The sequence below is a fragment of the Heptranchias perlo genome, unplaced genomic scaffold (genome assembly GCF_035084215.1).
Source record: "Heptranchias perlo isolate sHepPer1 unplaced genomic scaffold, sHepPer1.hap1 HAP1_SCAFFOLD_50, whole genome shotgun sequence".
Classification (NCBI taxonomy): Eukaryota; Metazoa; Chordata; class Chondrichthyes; order Hexanchiformes; family Hexanchidae; genus Heptranchias; species Heptranchias perlo.
The window spans coordinates 7,558,840-7,578,820 of NW_027139516.1; the positions used below are offsets into that span (position 1 = coordinate 7,558,840).

General features: G+C 48.8%; 1 protein-coding gene across 3 annotated transcripts in view; it reads right to left on the minus strand.

The window, feature by feature from the left end:
• Positions 1–19,981, minus strand: part of LOC137314018 (NACHT, LRR and PYD domains-containing protein 12-like) — a 46,833-nt gene that overhangs the window by 17,049 nt on the left and 9,803 nt on the right. The window contains exons 3-5 of one of the 3 annotated variants that reach the window (XM_067979710.1): positions 2,478–2,644; positions 1,926–2,049; positions 263–358 (exon numbers count right to left, since the gene is read on the minus strand). In XM_067979710.1, coding sequence (XP_067835811.1) covers positions 263–278 — 16 coding nt within the window. In that variant the 5' untranslated portion in view covers positions 279–358; positions 1,926–2,049; positions 2,478–2,644. Of the gene's footprint in view, positions 1–262; positions 359–1,925; positions 2,050–2,477; positions 2,645–5,186; positions 5,869–19,981 lie in introns of those variants that run through there. The other 2 variants (XM_067979709.1, XM_067979708.1) reach the window with 2 other exon arrangements.

Consider the following 19,981-nt stretch of genomic DNA (forward strand, 5'->3'; position numbering starts at 1 on the left):
GATGGGCCGAATGGCCTTCTCCTGCTCTTAATTCATATGTTCGCATGTTCGTATGTAACACCAGGTATCTATTGGACAGTTCCAGTACTCAGGAGATCCGTCCAGCTGTTCCTGCAACGTCCTTCTAGATGGTCACTCACTTCCCTCTAGCTACTCCGTGTCTGTGCTGTTACCTCTTCCTGTGTGAGCTGCAGATTCCTGCTCGTAATCTGAACCCTTTGTCAGGACAGAAATAATATTTCAAAGAATTTTCTGAACCTACCTGTTTCCATTCTCATTCTTGTTGAAGATGTTGGATCTTCTCCCCTGTTTGAACCATCAGCAATTGTGGTGACAGACGTTCCCAGATTCTGTTGCTCTGTAATAAATATAATATTAATAGGAGGGTTAGACAGAAATATTAAAATGTGCAGGAGAACGTTGCCTTGTTAAACATGATATCAAGTCCTTCCTCCCCCATCAGTACAACAGCTGTTAGCTCTGGGCTCGAGCATTTGCCAAGTGTTATGATCAACACTCCACATCAGAAGTGACACAGACAGCTGCCCAGTGAAATCCAGTGAGTCCCACTAATCTCCACAACCCAGTTCCAGACGGGCTCCTGTCGGCAGAGATTCTGCAATGGGAGGGCCGATTGGTAAGATTAACTCACAGTACATGCCAGCAATAACTTTATTCCTGAGGTAGTGAATATTCTGGAAGGAAATCTGGATGAATTGATGAATTCAATGACCCTTCACTCGGTTTTAGACAGTCTGGGGCAATTGGATTATTTTTACTCACAGATTTACATGAAATATTTTGGATTTGTTGAATTTTGATTTTAATTTCAGGTATCTTTATGATACCAAGCACATATACAATATATAGCTGGGTGTGATTCGTCTGGTCTCTATCGGCAGTGACAGTGTCCGTGTGTTCATGGAGAAGTGTCCTGGTTGATGCCTCTATTAGAATGTAATTACCACATTCCTCACGGTGTCAGCAAAATTATTACTGAGCACTGAAGGAGGTGAGGAGATTTACCACTGTTCTACTATTAACACTAATGAGAACTGTAGGAGGTGAGGAGAATTTCCCACTGTTCTAATATTAACATGAATCGGCACTGTAGGAGGTGAGGAGATTTACCACTGTTCTAATATTAACACTAATGAGCACTGTAGGAGGTGAGGAGATTTACCACTGTTCTAATATTAACACTAATGAGCACTGCAGGAGGTGAGGAGATTTACCACTGTTCTAATATTAACAGTAATGAGCACTGTAGGAGGTGAGGAGATTTACTACTTTTCTATTATTAACAGTAATGAGCACTGTAGGAGGTGAGGAGATTTACTACTGTTCTAATATTAACACTAATGAGAACTGTAGGAGGTGAGGAGATTTACCACTGTTCTAATATTAACACTGATGAACACTCTTGGATGTGAGGAGATTTACCACTGTTGCAATATTAACGCTAATGAGCACAGTAGGAGGAGAGGAGATTTCCCACTGTCACAAAATTAAAACTAATGAGCAGTGTTGGTGGTGAGCAGATTTACCACTGTTCGAATATTAACACTAATGAGCACTGTAGGAGGTGAGGAGATTTACCACTGTTCTAATATTAACACTAATGAGCCCTGTATGAGGTGAGGAGATTTACCACTGTTCTAATATTAACAGTAATGAACACTGTAGGAGGTGAGGAGATTTACCACTGTTCTAATATTAAAACTAATGAGCCCTGTAGATGGTGAGGAGATTTACCACTATCCTAATATTAACACTAATGAGCACTGTCGGAGGTGAGGTGATTTCCCACTATTCTAATATTAACACTAATGTATAACTTGTGAATGTCTAACTTTAAACATTCAGGTTTTGCACAGTATTTATTTACAGAATGTCGTCAGGGAATTTACAATCTCAATAAACACCATAAATATTCAAGTGGTAGATTTGACTGCTGTTATCCAATCACGTGTGTGTCTCGCTGTGGTGCGTGTGTCTCACGAACGTGCGTCCAATCGAACTATCAGTTAGTGTCCTTTCCTTTCCCCACTGTGGAAATGTAAAAGTGAATAAGTTACGGATCAGTAATTTCTCCAAACTGTAGTTGAAGTTATTCTCCGGCATTAATTTATAACCACGTTTGGGACTTTGTAAAATTGAGTTACCGCTGTTTCCCTCACAATGACACTCATATAATAAACACACAACAGCAACAACTTGCATTGCCACAGAGCCTTTAACATTGAAAAAAAGATCCCAAGGCGTTTCACAGAAGCCGAATCAGACAGAAAATGGTCAAAATTCTGGTAAAAGAAATGGGTTTTAGGATGGTCTTTATTCTGACACAACCCACAAAATAATCAAATAGAAGAAATTTTACAAATCTTTATTTTAAAAATGAGATTTAAACATCATTTTATCACCAATTCATATTTACAGGAGCAGTGTTTATCTGAGTCAATGGGACTTTCTCTTACCTTTCTCCCCAGTCGATCTATGGAAGCTCTTTGAATCGGAAGTGTTCTCTCTGGTTGCTGCTCTCACAATCCTGTGCTGATTCACCTGCTTTTGTTCCTCAGTCTACAATCCCTGTTTACTTCCAGCTGTGGACTTTTCTCAATCACTCCGTCATTCACCGGGCGATCTATTATGACAGGGCAGAAAATGAGTCCAATATTGACGATGTGAACTGGAATGTAATCTACATTTTTCCTCCAATGTTTAATTGGAACAAAAGTAATTTAAACTTAAACAATTAAAAAACTACAAATATTTGATTGAATAAACACAATGTTTGATTAACTCTGTTCTCACATTCCATGTCTCTTTACCACCCCGACCCCAATATGTGATCGTTTCATTCTCCTGCCCCAGTTAGAGACAATTCCTTCTCCACGCCCCGCCCCTGTTTTTAGAATCACGTTTGGTATTTTTGAATCAGTGACCATTCCTTTATATTTTCTGGCTGAACTCCATCCAGGGGCGAGACCCCCAGCTTCCAAGTGTATTTTAGTGGCATCATCGACAAACAGGGAGAGTTGATGGGGCAATATCCTCAGGGATATGGTTCTACCCACAGAAGGCATCTGTACTGCCACAACACCGTGACTGGGAAGTGTGACTATTGTAGTGAGTTCACTTCACTGAATATTTACAAAACACAACATAACATGGGACTGATTTATCACAAAAAGAAGAGATTTCCCTTGCTGTGAGTGTTACTGTTTCGTGTGGACACTCCGATGAGTATAAGTCCTATTAACAACTGTGGACCGGGTTTCTGACCGTCTTGAATTGACAGTTCCTGACTCAGAGGCTGGATGTGTCTCCAGTTCGCTGCAAATTCAAAAGTTCTGGCATGTGGGGATTGGAACGTTTGTAACTACAAGTGAGACATTTTAATTAGAATATTTAACCATCAAATAGATATTAACTGTAATAACAACACCTCAGTGTGGGAATGTGGTGGGAAATTTGACCATATTTAAGAGAACAAGAGAAAATAGAAGCTCTCAGCAATTAACTTGTTTCTATTTTGCTATAAATAGTCATTGATGCACACAACTGGACGATAGATTACAACTCATTCTCATGCCTGTAATAAAATATCTCTGATTAGATAAAATCAGGATCAGTAACTGAATGATTTGAAGTAGAATGTGTGAACAAATATGGCCCACTCTTGGTTTTAGGATAAATCAAATCACCATCTCCAAAAATATCAGTAGTTGAATGGGGAATTGGAGTTGAAAGATTTATCGGGGCCACTGTCCAATCACAATGGATATGATCGAAGGACTCACACTTTACGTGGGGGGGGGGGCACGGTGTCACCAAACGATGACATTGTACCGTGTCTGATGCAACGGGGTGGGGAGGGCACTTTGTCACCACAGGATGGCAGTGTACCGTATATGGCACAAGGGAGCTGGGAGGGCACCGTGTCACCACAGGATGGCAATTTACCGTTCCTTACACAAGGGGCTGGGCAGGCACTCGAGGCTACCGACCACAAAAGATGGCAATGTACCATATGAGATAGAGAGGAGGCGTGCGTATATCAGTCAGTGATTCTTTGTGTGTTTGATAGCGAGAGATAGGGGAAGTGAATGTGTGTCTATATCAGTGAGTGAATCTCAATGTTTGTGTGTACATGAGAGAGAGGGAGAGTGAAACAGATTTTATCAGTGGGCAACTGAGGATTGTGCGAGTATGCGAGAGAGACAATGGATGCCTCTGTCTAACTGTGAGACTCTGAATGTGTGTTTATGTGAGGGGGCCAGATACATAGTGCATCAGTGAACAACTGAGTGGGTGTGTGTGTGAGAGAGAGAGAGACAGAGAGAGAAAGAGAGAGAGAGAGAGAGAGAGAGGATGTGTCTGTATATCTGAGTGACTCTGAGCAGGTGTGTGTCTACGTGACGGAGGGAGACACATTGTGTATCAGTGAGGGACTGACTGAGTGTTTGTGTATGTCAGAGGCAGAGAGAGAGAGAGAGAAAATAGCTCTGCATATCTGAATGACTCTGAGTGAGTGTGTGTGTGAGAGAGGGAGACAGAGGATGCCTCTGTATATAAGTGAGTGACTGACTGTGTGTATTTTCTGTTGGGGGAGAAGCGGCAGGATGATGAAATATAACCTTTAACTATCAACCACTTCTAAGATCGTACACAGACCGGTATTTAACAAGTTAAATTGCCAGAAGACACGTGTCCATATCAAACGTTCAATCAGACACAGCAAGGGCAGACGACATGCAAAGTGCAAAAACCTCTTGCTCTTATAGATTAAAAGTTGGAGGAAGTGAGTTCCCACAAACGGAAACCGTTCAGCTCTGTCTCTGCAAGATTCAGCATTTTGCTGTTACTTTGTGTCACTCAGGGGCAGACATTTTGAGACTCACTCAGTACCCCCTTCAGTTAGATTTTTTTAGCAGAGGTTTATTCAATCCCATTAGTTCTGATTAAAGTAGCTCTGGGTTTCAATTCGACCCGAACATCCACCTGAGAATAATGGGGTCACCCGCATTTGGTGTTGATTAATTCTCTGCATTAGGTTTTATCGTTAATTCTGATCACCATCTGGTTTCCACCCAGAACCGTGTGTGTGACGAGATCTGCACTTAATGTAGAAATGTGTTTCCTTCTATATCATCCCCCACTCTCAGACATTCTCAGTCACTCACCCAATTCGTCCTTTGAAAAGACTGAAGCCACATGTGATCTGGTCCGCACGGGCCCTGTCGCCAGTCAGGACTTGATACCTAGGGATTAGGCTGATCTCCCCGCCTTGCTCTCCCTGTCCCCAGTGAAGACTCTGGTACTCGTGGATTCGGTTGATCTCCCCGCCTTGCTCTTCCTGTCCCCAGTGAAGACTCTGATACTCTGGGATTCAGCTGATCTCCCCGCCTTGCTCTTCCTGTCCCCAGTCAGGACCCTGGTACTCGTGGATTCGGCTGATCTCCCCGCCTTGCTCTCCCTGTCCCCGATCAGGACTCTGCTACTCGGGGATTCGGCTGATCTCCCCGCCTTGCTCTCTCTGTCCCCAGTGAAGACTCTGGTACTCGGGGATTCGCCTGATCTCCCCGCCTTGCTCTCCCTGTCCCCAGTCAGGACTCTGATACTCGGGGATTCGGCTGATCTCCCCGCCTTGCTCTCTGCTCGACACAATTTGGGTGGAGCGCTCCAGGAAGTGTCAGCGCACACCAATATCGCTGTCACCTCTTCCGCTAAATGTTACTGACATATAAAGTTCGTGTGGGGCATAACCCGAAACCTCGCGTTGCCTTTACTCTTCCTACCAGCTAATTCACGTGGGTTTGATGTGAGTTAAGTTTCGTATTAAGTGCTCAAATGATGTAAGTGCTTCGATTAAAAATCCCCCCATTGATTTGAATCAAACAAAACAGAAGGAGACCATTCGGCCCCTGGTGTCTGTGTTGGTTCTTTGAAAGAGGTATCCATTTAATCACACTCCCCTGCACTTTCCCAATGGTCCTGCAACCTTTCTCCTTTCTCCTTTACAAGTATTGATCCAATTCCTTTTTGAAAGTTCACCGCGAGCGACTGGACAGACAGACCATCCGTTATACACAGAGACATTGGGGTAGATTTTAAACACGAATCTGCTTCCACCGCCCTTTCAGGCATTGGGTTCCAGATCAGAACAATTCGCTGCGTGAAGATTATTCGACTCATCTCTCCCCTCCCCCGCTGGATTTTTCCAATTCTCATCAATCTGCGTCCTCTGGTTACCGACCCTCCTGCCAGTGGAAACGGTTTCCCCCGATCCACCCGATCAAAACTCCTCGATTAAATCTGCGACAAGTAGAGCAACCCAAGCTTTGAAGTCCCTGGGCCAGACGCAGAAAATTGCAGGATATTCGCTGGAAGTTAATTTTATTGAAGTCAATCGAAGCAGCTCAGTGATGTGAGAATTCTGAGCAGTCAGTAATTCACATTAAAACACGGAAACAAATTGTACAGATTAAAGTAAGGGGCTCTCTGTCATTCTCTCTATCCCCCCTTCCCACGCCCATCACTGATTAAAGTAAGGGCCTCCCTGTCATTCTATCCCTCCCCCCTTCCCCCGCCCATCACTGATTAAAGTAAGGGGCTCTCTGTCTTTCTCTCTCTCCCGTCTTCCCCCGCCCATCACTGATTAATATAAGGGCCTCCCTGTCATTCTATCACTCCCCCCTTCCCCCGCCCATCACTGATTAAATTAAGGGGCTCTCTGTCATTCTCCCTCTACCCACCTCCTCCCATCCATCACTGATTAAAGTAAGTGGCTCTCTGTCATTCTCCCTCTCCCCCTCCCCCCGCCCATCACTGATTAAAGTAAGAGGCTCTCTGTCATTCTCCCTCTCTCCGCCTCCCCCCGCCCATCACTGATTAAAGTAAGAGTCTCTCTGTCATTTCACCTCTCCCGCTCCCCCGACCATCACTGATTAAAGTAAGGGGCTCTCTGTCATTCTATCTGTCTCCCCCCACCCCGCCCATCACTGATTAAATTATGGGACTATCTGTCATCGTCCCTCTCCCCCTCCCCCCGCCCATCACTGATTATATAACGGGCTCTCTGTCATTTTCCCTCTCCCCCTCCCCCCGCCCATCACTGATTAAAGTAAGGAGCTCTCTGTCATTATCTCTCTCCACCTCCCCCCGCCCATCACTGATTATAGCAAGGGGCTATCTGTCATCCTCCATCAACCCCTCCCCCCGCCCATCACTGATTGAAGTAAGGGGCTTTATGTCATTTTCCCTCTCCCCCTCCCCCGCCCATCACTGACGAAAGTAAGGGGCTCTCTGTCATCCTGCCTCAACCCCTCCCCCCGCTCATCACCGATTAAATTAAGGGGCTCTCTGTCATTCTCCCTCTTCTCCCTCTCCCACCCATCAATGATTAAAGTAAGGGGCTCTCTGTCATTCTCCCTCTCCCCCCTCACCCGTCCATCAATGAATTATATAAGTTGCTCTCTGTCATTCTCCCTCTAACCCCTCCCCGAAACATCACTGATTAAAGTAAGGTGCTTTCTGTCATTCTCCCTCTAACCCCGCCCATCACTGTTTATCGTAAGGGGCTCCCTGTCCTTCCCCCTCGCCCACCTCAACCTGCCCATCACTGAATAAAGTAACGGGCTCTCTGTCATTTCACCTCTGCCGCTCCCCCCGCCCATCACTGAATAAAGAAAGGGGCTCTTTGTATTTCGCCCTCTCCCCTCCTCCACTCATCACTGATTAAAGTAAGGGGATCTCTGTCATTCTCACTCTCCCCCTCCCTCCACCCATCACTGATTTTGGGAAGGGGCTCTCTGTCATTCTCCCTCTCCGCCTCCCCCGCCCATCATTGATTAAAGTAAGGGGCTCTCTCTCATTCTCCCTCTTCCCCTCCCCCTCCCATCATTGATTAAAGTAAGGGGCTCTCTCTCATTCTCCCTCTCCCGCTCCCCCCGCCCATCATTGATTAAAGTAAGGGGCTCTCTCTCATTCTCCCTCTTCCCCTCCCCCTCCCATCATTGATTAAAGTAAGGGGCTCTCTCTCATTCTCCCTCTCCCGCTCCCCCCGCCCATCATTGATTAAAGTAAAGGGCTCCCTCTCATTCTGCCTCTCTCCCCCTACCCCTGACTATCACTGATCAAAGTATGAGGCTCTCTGTCATATTACCTCTCCCCCTTCCCCCGCCCATCACTGAATAAATTTAAGGGCTCTCTGTCATTCTAAGTCTCACCCCTCCCCCACCCATCACTGATTGAAGTAAGAGGCTCTATGTCATTTTCCCTCTACCCCCACCCACCGACCATCACTGTTTGAATAAGGGGGTGTCTGTCATTCTCCCTCACACTCACCCCCCGCCCATCACTGATTAAAGTAAGGGGCTCTCTGTCATCCTCCCTCACCCCCTCCACCACCCAACACTGATTAATATAAGGTGCTCTCTCTCATTCTCCCTCTCCCCCTCCCCCCGACCATCACTGATTAAAGTAAGGGGCTCTCTCTCATTCTCCCTCTCCCGCTCCCCCCGCCCATCATTGATTAAAGTAAGGGGCTCCCTCTCGTTCTGCCTCTCTCACCCTCCCCCTGACTAACAGTGATCAAAGTAAGAGGCTCTCTGTCATACCACCTCTCCCCCTTCCCCCGCCCATCACTGAATAAAGTTAAGGGCTCTCTGTCATTCTAATTCTCACCCCTCCCCCCCGCCCATCTCTGATTGAAGTAAGAGGCTCTATGTCATTTTCCCTCTCCCCCCACCACCCGACCATCATTGTTTGAATAAGGGGGTCTCTGTCATTCTCCCTCACACCCACCCCCCGACCATCACTGATTAAAGTAAGGGGCTCTCTCTCATTCTCCCTCGAACCCCTCCCCGAAACATCACTGTTTAAAGTAAGTGGCTCTTGGTCATTCTCCTTCTACCCGTCCCCCGCCATCACTGATTCAAGAAAGGGGCTCTCTCTCATTCTCCCTCTCCCCCCGCTCATCAATGATTAAAGTAAGGGGCTTTCTCTCATTCTCCCTCGAACCCCTCCCCGAAACATCACTGATTAAAGTAAGGGGCTCTCTCTCATTCTCCCTCTCTCAGCCTCCCCCCGCCCATCACTGATCAAAGTAAGAGGCTCTCTGTCATTCTCCCATTCTCCGCCTTCCCCCGCCCATCACTGATTAAAGTCAGAGTCTCTCTGTCATTTCACCTCTCCCGCTCCCCCGCCCATCACTGATTAAAAGTAAGGGGCTCTCTGCCATTCTCCCTCTGCCCCTCCTCCACCCATCATTGATTAAAGTAAGGGGCTCTCAGTCATTCTATCTCTCTCCCCTCCCCCCGCCCATCACTGATTAAATTAAGGGGCTCTCTGTCATTCCCCCTCCCCCCGCCCATCACTGATTAAATTAAGGGGCTCTCTGTCATTCTCCAGCTTCCCCCACCCATCACTGATTAAAGTAAGGGGCTCTCTGTCATTCTCCCTCTCCCCCCTCACCCGCCCATCAATGAATTATATAAGTTGCTCTCTGTCATTCTCCCTCTAACCCCTCCCCGAAACATCACTGATTAAAGTAAGGTGCTTTCTTTCATTCTCCCTCCAACCCCGCCCATCACTGTTTATCGTAAGGGGCTCCCTGTCCTTCTCCCTCTCCCACCTCAACCTCACCCATCACTGATTAAAGTAAGGGGCTCTCTATCATTCTCCCTCTCCCCCCAACCCACCCATCACTGATTAACGAAAGGAGCTCTCTGTCATTCTCCCTCGCCCCCCTCAACCCGCCCATCACTGATTAAAGTAAGGGGCTCTCTGTCATTTCACCTCTCCCGCTCACCCCGCCCATCATTGAATAAAGAAAGGTGCTCTCTGTCATTCTCACTCTCCCCCTCCCTCCACCCATCACTGATTTCGGAAAGGGGCTTTCTATCATTCTCCCTCTCCCCCTCCCTCCACCCATCACTGATTTCTGTAAGGGGCTGTCGGTCATTCTGACTTTCACCCACCCCAACAAATCACTGATTGAATTAAAGGGCAATCTGTCATTCTCCCTCTCCCGTTCCCCCCGCCCATCATTGTTTAAATGAAGGGGCTCTCTCTCATTCTCCCTCTCCCCCTCCCCCCTCTGATTAAAGTAAGGGGCTCTCTCTCATTCTCCCTCTCCCGCTCCCCCCGCCCATCATTGATTAAAGTAAGGGGCTATCTCCCATTCTCCCTCTCCCGCTCCCCCAGCCCATCATTGATTAAAGTAAGGGGATCTCTCTCATTCTCCCTCTGCCCCAACCCCGCCCATCATTGATTAAAGTAAGGGGCTCTCTCTCATTCACCCTCTCCCCCCTCCCATCATTGATTAAATAAGGGGCTCTCTCTCATTCTCACCCTCCCGCTCCCCCCGCCCATCATTGATTACAGTAAGGGGCTCCCTCTCATTCTGCCTCTCTCCCCCTCCCCCTGACTCTCACTGATCAAAGTAAGAGGCTCTCTGTCATATTACCTCTCCCCCTTCCCCCGCCCATCACTGATTAAAGTTAAGGGCTCTCTGTCATTCTAAGTCTCACCCCTCCCCCCGCCCATCACTGATTGAATTAAGAGGCTCTGTGTCATTTTCCCTCTCCCCCCACCCACCGGCCATCACTGTTTGAATAAGGGGGTGTCTGTCATTCTCCCTCACCCCCATCCCCCGCCCATCACTGATTAAAGTAAGGGGCTCTCTGTCATCCTCCCTCACCCCCTCCCCCACCCATCACTGATTAATATAAGGTGCTCTCTTTCATTCTCCCTCTCCCCCTCCCCCCGCCCATCAATGATAAAATAAGGGGCTCTCTCTCATTCTCCCTCGAACCCCTCCCCGAAACATCACTGTTTAAAGTAAGCGGCTCTCTGTCATTCTCCCTCTCCCCCTCCTCCATCCATCACTGATTAAAGTAAGCGGCTCTCTGTCATTCTCCCTCTCACCCTCCCCCCGCCCATCACTGATTAAAGCAAGGGGCTCTCTGTCATTTTACCTCTCCCCTTCTCCCTGGCCATCACTGATTAAAGTAAGGGGCTCTCTTTCATCCACCCACTCCCCCTCCCCCCACGCATCATTGATTAATTTAAGGGGTAACCTGTCATCCTCCCTCTCCCCCTCCCCCGCCCCATCACTGATTGAAGTAAGGGGCTCTCTCTCATTCTCCCTCTCCCCCTCTCCCCGCCCATCACTGATTAAAGTAAGGGGCTCTCTGTCATTCTCGCTCTCCCCCGCCCCCCACCCATCACTTATTAAAGTAAGGGGTTCTATAACATTCTCCCTCTCCCCTCCTCCACTCATCACTGTTTAATGTAAGGGGTTCTCGATCATTCTCCCTCTCCCCCTCCTCCACCCATCACTGTTTCAAGTATGGGGCTCTCTCTCATTCTACCTCACCCGCCCATCAATGATTAACATAAGTTGCTCTCTGTCATTCTCCCTCCAACCCCTACCCGAAACATCACTGATTAAAGTAAGGTGCTTTCTGTCATTCTCCCTCGAACCCCGCCCATCACTGATTATCGTAAGGGCCTCCCTGACCTTCTCCCTCTCCCACCCCACCCCACCCATCACTGATTAACGAAAGGAGCTCACTGTCATTCTCCCTCGCCCCCCTCCCCCCGCCCATTACTGAATAAAGAAAGGGGCTCTTTGTCTTTCGCCCTCTCCCCTCCTCCACCCATCACTGATTAAAGTAAGGGGCTCTCGGTCATTCTCCCGTTCCCCCTCCTCCACCCATCATTGATTTTAGGAAGGGGCTTCCTGTCAGTCTCCCTCTCCCCCCGCCTGCCCATTACTGATTAAAGTAAGAGGCTCTCTGTCATTTCCGTCTCCCCCTCCCCCCGCCCATCACTGATTAAAGTAAGGGGCTCTCTGTCATTCTCCCTCGCCCCCTCCCTCCACCCATCACTGATTTCGGTAAGGGGCTGTCGGTCATTCTGCCTTTCACCCACCCCAACAAATCACTGATTAATTAAAGGGCAATCTGTCATTCTCCCTCTCCCGCACCCCCCGCCCATCACTGATTAAAGTAAGGGGTTCTCTGTCATTCTCCCTCTCCCCCCACACATCACTGCTAAAATAAAGGGGAAATCCTTCATTATCCCTCCCCCCATCCTCCACCCTTCACTGATTAAAGAAAGGGGCTCTCTGTCATTCTCCCCCTCACCCCTCCGATCACTGATTAAAGTACGGGGCTCTCTTTCATTCTCCCTCTCCCCCACCCCCCACCCATCACTGATTAAAGTATGGGGCTCTCTGTCATTCTGACTCTCCCCCTCACGCCACCCATCACTGATTAAAGTAAGGGGCTCTCTGTCATTCTCCCCCTCCCCCCACCCATCACTGATTAAAGTAAGGGGCTCACTGTCATTCACACTCTCCCCCGATCCCCTCCCCCTCCCCCCTCCACCTCCCCCCTCCCCCCTCCACCTCCCCCTCCCCTCCCCCTCCCCCCTCCCCCTCCCCCCTCCCCCTCCCCCCTCCCCCTCCCCCTCCTCCCCCTCCCCTCCCCTCGCCCTCCCCCGCTCCTCCTCCCTCTCCCCTCGCCCTCCCCCCTCCCCCCTCCCCCTCCCCCCCTCTCCCCCCTCCCCCCTCCCCTCCCCCCTCCCCCCTACCCCACCCCCTGCCCCCCTCCCCCTCCCCCTCCCACCCTCCCCCTCCCCCCTCCCTCTCCCCCCTCCCCCCCCCTCCCCCCCCTCCCCCTCCCTCCCCCCCTCCCCCCTCCCCCCCTCCCCCCCTCCCCCTCCCTCCCCCTCCCCCTCCCTCCCCCTCCACCTCCCTCCCCCTCCCCCTTCCTATCACTGATTAAAGTAAGGAGCTCTCTGTCATTCTCCCTCTCCCCCCTCCCTCTCCTATCACTGATTAAAGTAAGGGGCTCTGTCTCATTCTCCCCTCCCCCGCCCATTACTGATTAAATTCCGTGCCTCTCTGCCATTCTCCCTCTCCCCCTCCCCCACCCATCACTGATTAAAGTAAGGTGCTCCCTGTCATTCCCCCTCTCCCCCTCCTCCTGCCCATCACAGATTAAAGTAAGGAGCTCACTGTCATTCTCCCCCTCCCCCCACCCATCACCGAATAAAGTAAGGGGCTCTCTCTCATTCTCCCTCTCCCCCTCCCCCCGCCCATCACTGATTACAGTAAGGGGCTCACTGTCATTCTCCCTCTCCCCCTCCCCCCACCCATCACTGATTAAAGTAAGGGGCACTCTCTCATTCTCACTCTCCCCCCTCCCCCCGCTCATCACTGAATAAAGTAAGGGGCTCTCTCTCATTCTCCCTCTCTCCCCTCCGCCACCCATCACTGATTAAAGGAAGGGGCTCCCTGTCATTCTCCCCCTCCCCCCACCCATCACTGATTAAAGTAAGGGGCTCTCTCTCATTCTCCCTCTCCCCCCTCCCCCCACCCATCACTGATTAAAGTAAGGGGCTCTCTCTCATTCTCCCTCTCCCCCCTCCCCCCACCCATCACTGATTAAAGTAAGGGGCTCTCTCTCATTCTCCAACTCCCCCCATAGATTTGGTCCCTTTTGGATCAATCCCGATTGACAAGTCCGTCCCCATTTCCTCCCTAACCGACTCCTCCCCCTGGGCCCATCCGGGGCGGGATCTGCGCACTGCGTGCTCGGGACAAATGAACGCCGAACCCACATGCACCGCCCTCTTTCACTTGATCGACCGCAGAAAGGGTCACGTGTCTCCAGATTTTTAAACCCTTTCGGCCGTTTCACCGACTCAGCGCGGGCCCGGATGCAGCGCGCTTGTGTGATGTCAGCAATCGGGTGGGGTCGCGAACTGACTGATTGGAGAGTCCAGGGGACTGGAGAGGATCAACCGGTCCCCATCCACCACCATCATCTCAATCCACCGCCATCCTCCCCCTGGAGAAGATCAACCGGTCCCCATCCACCGCCATTATCTCAATCCACCGCCATCCTCCCCCTGGAGAAGATCAACCGGTCCCCATCCACCGCCATTATCTCAATCCACCGCCATCCTCCCCCTGGAGAAGATCAACCGGTCCCCATCCACCGCCATCATCCCCCTCGAGAGGATCAACCGGTCCCCATCCACCACCATCATCTCAATCCACCGCCATCCTCCCCCTGGAGAAGATCAACCGGTCCCCATCCACCGCCATTATCTCAATCCACCGCCATCCTCCCCCTGGAGAAGATCAACCTGTCCCCATCCACCGCCATCATCTCACTCCAAGGCCATCCTCCCCCTGGAGAAGATCAACCGGTCCCCATCCACCGCCATCATCCCCCTCGAGAGGATCAACCGGTCCCCATCCACCGCCATCATCTCAATCCACCGCGATCCTCCCCCTGGACAAGATCAAACGGTCCCTATCCACCGCCATCATCTCAATCCACCTCGATCCTCCCCCTGGAGAAGATCAACCGGTCCCCATCCACCGCCATCATCTCAATCCACCGCCATCCTCCCCCTGGAGAAGATCAACCGGTCCCCATCCACCGCCATCATCTCAATCCACCACCATTCACCTCTGGGCGGAAGTGTGAATCAGGTGGTTAATCTGACTCATCCATCCCTTTATCACCTCCAGACTCCACTATTCCAATACTCTCCTGCCCGGCCTCCCATCTTCCATCCTCCATAAACATCCAAAACTCTGCTGCCCATGACAGAACTCGCACCAAGTCCCGTTCACCCATCACCCACTGTGCTCACTGACCTGCATTGGCTCACGATCCGGGAACGCCTCCATTTTAAAATTCTCATCCTGATTTTCAAATCCCTCTCCGACCCTCGCCCCTCTCCCCATTTCTGTAACCTCCTCCAGCCCTACAACCCTCCGAGATCTCTGCGCTCCTTCAATTCTGGCCTCCTGCCTATCCCCCGATTTCCATCGCTCCACCATTGGCGGAAGTGCCTTCAGCTGCTGGGGCCCAAAGCTCTGGAATTCGCTCCCGAAACCTCTCCACCTCTCTCTCTCTCCTCCTTTAAGACGCTCCTTAAAACCCATCTCATTGACCGAGCTCTGGACGGGCTCTGAACAGAGCTCTGTACAGCTGCAACATAACGTCCTCCCCTTTATATTCCAGCCCATGAGATAAAGGCCAACATTACATTTGCCTTTTTGATTACTTTCTGTACCTGCCCACTAGCTTTTAGAGATTTGTGTACTTGGACCCCTAAATTTCTCTGCTCATCCACAGTTCCCACACTCTTCCCATTCAGAAAATATTCCGATTTGTCTTTTTCTGATCGAAAGTGGATGACCTCATTAAACAGCATCTCCCACAGTTTTCCTCACTCACTTAGTTGGTCTGTGTGTCCCTGGTTTCCAGTTTCCCAATAGGGTCCGATTCTGTTTTCAGTACAAAGTAACAGGGAATCAAATCTACCCTTTTATTAGCTGGATCGAGGTGATAGGAAGTTGAGGTACAGTTCGGCTACGATCTAATAAAATGGGGGACAGGGTCGAGGGGATGAATGGCCTCCTCCTGTTCCTGTGTAACAACCTCGGGGAGCTGAACGGCCTCCCCCTGTTCCGGTGTAACAGGCTCGAGGGGCTGAACGGCCTCCTACTGTTCCTGTGTAAAAGGCTCGAGGGGCTGAATAGGCTCCTCCTGTTCCTATATAATGTCATTGGTTGTGTTGTGAAACACACGGGTAATGATACAGTATCAAACCCTTTGTGGAAGGCACTGGGTCACCACACAATGGCAGGGTACCGTGTGAGAGACACAGTGTGAAAGGATGTGTGTGTGTATCAGTGAGTGAGAGTGAGAGAAAGAGGATGCCTCTGTATATCAGTGAGTGTGTGAGAGAGAGGATGCCTCTGTATATCAGTGAATGAGTGAGTGTGTGTGAGACAGAGGATGCCTCTGTATATCAGTGAGTGTGTGAGAGAGAGGATGCCTCTGTATATCAGTGAGTGTGTGAGAGAGAGGATGCCTCTGTATATCAGTGAGTGTGTGAGAGAGAGGATGCCTCTGTATATCAGTGAGTGTGTGAGAGAGAGGATGCCTCTGTATATCAGTGAGTGTGTGAGAGAGAGGATGCCTCTGTATATCAGTGAGTGTGTGAGAGAAGATGCCTCTGTATATCAGTGAGTGTGTGAGAGAGAGGATGCCTCTGTATATCAGTGAATGAGTGAGTGTGAGCGAGGGTGCCTCTGTATATCAGTGAATGAGTGAGTGTGTGAGAGAGAGAGGATGCCTCTGTATATCAGTGAGTGACTCGGAGTGAGTGTGTGAGAGAGAGGATGCCTCTGCATATCAGTGAGTGTGTGAGAGAGAGGATGCCTCTGTATATCAGTGAGTGTGTGAGAGAGAGGATGCCTCTGTATATCAGTGAATGAGTGAGTGTGTGTGAGAGAGAGGATGCCTCTGTATATCAGTGAGTGTGTGAGAGAGAGGATGCCTCTGTATATCAGTGAGTGTGTGAGAGAGAGGATGCCTCTGTATATCAGTGAGTGTGTGAGAGAGAGGATGCCTCTGTATATCAGTGAGTGTGTGAGAGAGAGGATGCCTCTGTATATCAGTGAGTGTGTGAGAGAAGATGCCTCTGTATATCAGTGAGTGTGTGAGAGAGAGGATGCTTCTGTATATCAGTGAATGATTGAGTGTGAGCGAGGGTGCCTCTGTATATCAGTGAATGAGTGAGTGTGTGAGAGAGAGAGGATGCCTCTGTATATCAGTGAGTGACTCGCAGTGAGTGTGTGAGAGAGAGGATGCCTCTGCATATCAGTGAGTGTGTGAGAGAGAGGATGCCTCTGTATTTCAGTGAGTGTGTGAGAGAGAGGATGCCTCTGTATGTCAGTGAGCGAGTGAGTATGTGTGTGTATTTTGTGTTGGGTATAAGTGGCAGGATGATGCAACCCGACCTTAAACCATCAACAACTTGTAAAATCCGACACAGACTGGGACTGAACAAGTTAAATTCCCAGAAGACACGTGTCCATAACACAGGTTGGATCAGACACAGCAAGTGGTGTCTCGGGACAAAGGATCACAAACCTCTTCCTCATATTGACCCATTCAGCAGAGGGGGGTGATGCAACAGATCTACTTTACCCCCCAGTCTCCAGGTTACAAACCACAGTCAGCAGAGGGGGGCGATGCAACAGATTTACTTTACCCCCCATTCTCCAGGTTACAAACCGCAGTCAGCAGAGGCGGGCGATGCAACAGATCTACATTAACCCCAGTCTCCAGGTTACAAGCCTCAGTCAGCAGAGGCGTGAGATGCAACAGATCTACTTTACCCCCCAGTCTCCATGTTACAAACCGCTGACAGCAGAGGGGGGGGGGGGGGGCGATGCAACAGATCTACTTTACCCCCCAGCCTCCAGGTTACAAACCTTTATCAGCAGAGGCGGGCAATGCAACAGATCTCGTTTCCGTTCCTTGAGCTCGCTGACAACTTACAGCTGCCAAATGGAAAAAAGTGTTTTGAAGTTTGTGTCGCTGCAATTATGCTTGTTTTTCATAGAACATTTTATAAACCCGCCATTTCTTAACAACTGTATTACTTATCATGATCACTTTGTAATATGAAAGTTACATGACACGCCAGATTGTACATTAATCTAAAGGGCCTGTCACTCACTGATGTTTTGAAAACACGGTCCTCTATTTATACCTGTTAAGTTGGATTAAATATAATTATAAATCGATAAACGGATGGTTAGAAAAAAGGCTTTTAAGATTAACATGTGTCGATAACCAGGGGAGACAGATTTAAGACAATTGACAAAAGAAGCAGGCGGGGGGTGATGGAGAGATTTTCATTTTGATGTGGCCAGATATTATGATCTGGAATGCACTATGAACGGGTGGTGGAAGCAGATTCAATAGTAACTTGAAAAAGGAATTGGATAGAATAACGGAATGATTACAGCATCGATTCTATGATTCTATCCAAGTTACATAATTGGTTTAATATTAATTACTTGGGATACAATGAAATATATGAATCGTTATCACAATTAAAACAGCATGGCGGCACTCCAATTTTCCTGCCAGCTATCGGGGCAGGTGGCCCTGTTGTGCCTGTATAAGTGTGTACCACGCACCCAGATTATTTAAATGACCCTTTCTCTGTGATTTTGGATGGGGTCTACAGCGGTAGCTGCATTTCCTACGGTGGAGTGGGACTCCCAGGATTTCAGGTCCAAGTTGTCTGGGCAGGGTAAAGAAACTTTATACCTGGCTTGGGAATGCTTGATGTTGATATTCAATGTCCAGAATGGAAATCCCAAGCACAAATATTCCCGCACCTGGATGAGCACAAAATTCACTGAAAAGAGTAAATAGATAAATATCTCAGATTAAAGTAAGGAGGAACGTGGTCTACATGGACTTTAGACAAGGTACCGCATGGTAGGTTGTTACATAAGGTTAAATCTCACGGGATCCAAGGTGAGGTAGCCAATTGGATAGAAAATTGGATTGACGACAGAAGACAGAGGGTGGTTGTAGAGGGTTGTTTTTCAAACTGGAGGCCTGTGACCAGCGGTGTGCCTCAGGGATCGGTGCTGGGTCCGCTGTTATTTGTTATTTATATTAATGATTTGGATGAGAATTTAGGAGGCATGGTTAGTAAGTTTGCAGATGACACCAAGATTGGTGGCATTGTGGACAGTGACGAAGGTTATCTAGGATTGCAACGGGATCTTGATAAATTGGGCCAGTGGGCCGATGAATGGCAGATGGAGTTCAATTTAGATAAATGTGAGGTGATGCATTTTGGTAGATCGAATCGGGCCAGGACCTACTCTGTTAATGGTAGGGCGTTGGGGAGAGTTATAGAACAAAGAGATCCAGGAGTACAGGTTCATAGCTCCTTGAAAGTGGAGTCACAGGTGGATAGGGTGGTGAAGAAGGCATTCAGCATGCTTGGTTTCATTGGTCAGAACATTGAATACAGGAGTTGGGATGTCTTGTTGAAGTTGTACAAGACATTAGTAAGGCCACACTTGGAATACTGTGTACAGTTCTGGTCACCCTATTATAGAAAGGATATTATTAAACTAGAAAGAGTGCAGAAAAGATTTACTAGGATGCTACCGGGACTTGATGGTTTGACTTATAGGGAGAGGTTGGATAGACTGAGACTTTTTTCCCTGGAGAGTAGGAGGTTTAGGGGTGATCTTATAGAAGTCTATAAAATAATGAGGGGCATAGATAAGGTAGATAGTCAAAATCTTTTCCCAAAGGTAGGGGAGTCTATAACGAGGGGGCAAAGATTTAAGGTGAGAGGGGAGAGATACAAAAGGGTCCAGAGGGGCAATTTTTTCACTCAAAGGGTGGTGAGTGTCTGAAACGAGCTGCCAGAGGCAGTAGTAGAGCGGGTACAATTTTTTCTTTTAAAAAGCATTTGGACAGTTACATGGGCAAGATGGGTATAGAGGGATATGGGCCAAGTGCAGGCAATTGGGACTAGCTTAGTGGTATAAACTGGGCGACATGGACATGTCGGGCCGAAGGGCCTGTTTCCATGTTGTAAACTTCTATGATTCTATGATTCTATGAAGGAGGCCGTTCAGGCCATCGAGCCTGTGCCGGCTCTTTGTCAGAGCATTCATGTTAATCCCATTCACCCGCTCTTTCCACGTAGACCTGCAAATATTTTCCCTTGCACAATTTATCCAATTCGCTTTTGAAACTGCTTCCACCATCCCGTCAGGCAGCGCATTCCAGACCATTAAACTCACTGCATTTGGTTCTTTCGCCAATCACCTTAAATGTGTGTCATCTGGTACGTGACCCTTCCGCCAATGGGTACTGTTTCACTTTATCTACTTAATCTAAATCGCCATGATTTTGAACACTTCTATCGAATCAAAGAGCAAGGAAATGAATCTGGATTGTATCGGGACAAACATCGCTCTCAGTTTATTAAAAAGAACCCTCGGCCGAGACTGGATCAGGTGATCACCCAGAACATTATTCTGACAACACACAAAATAATCAATTGGAAGAATTTTTACAATCCATTAAATAAGATTTGCGTATCATTT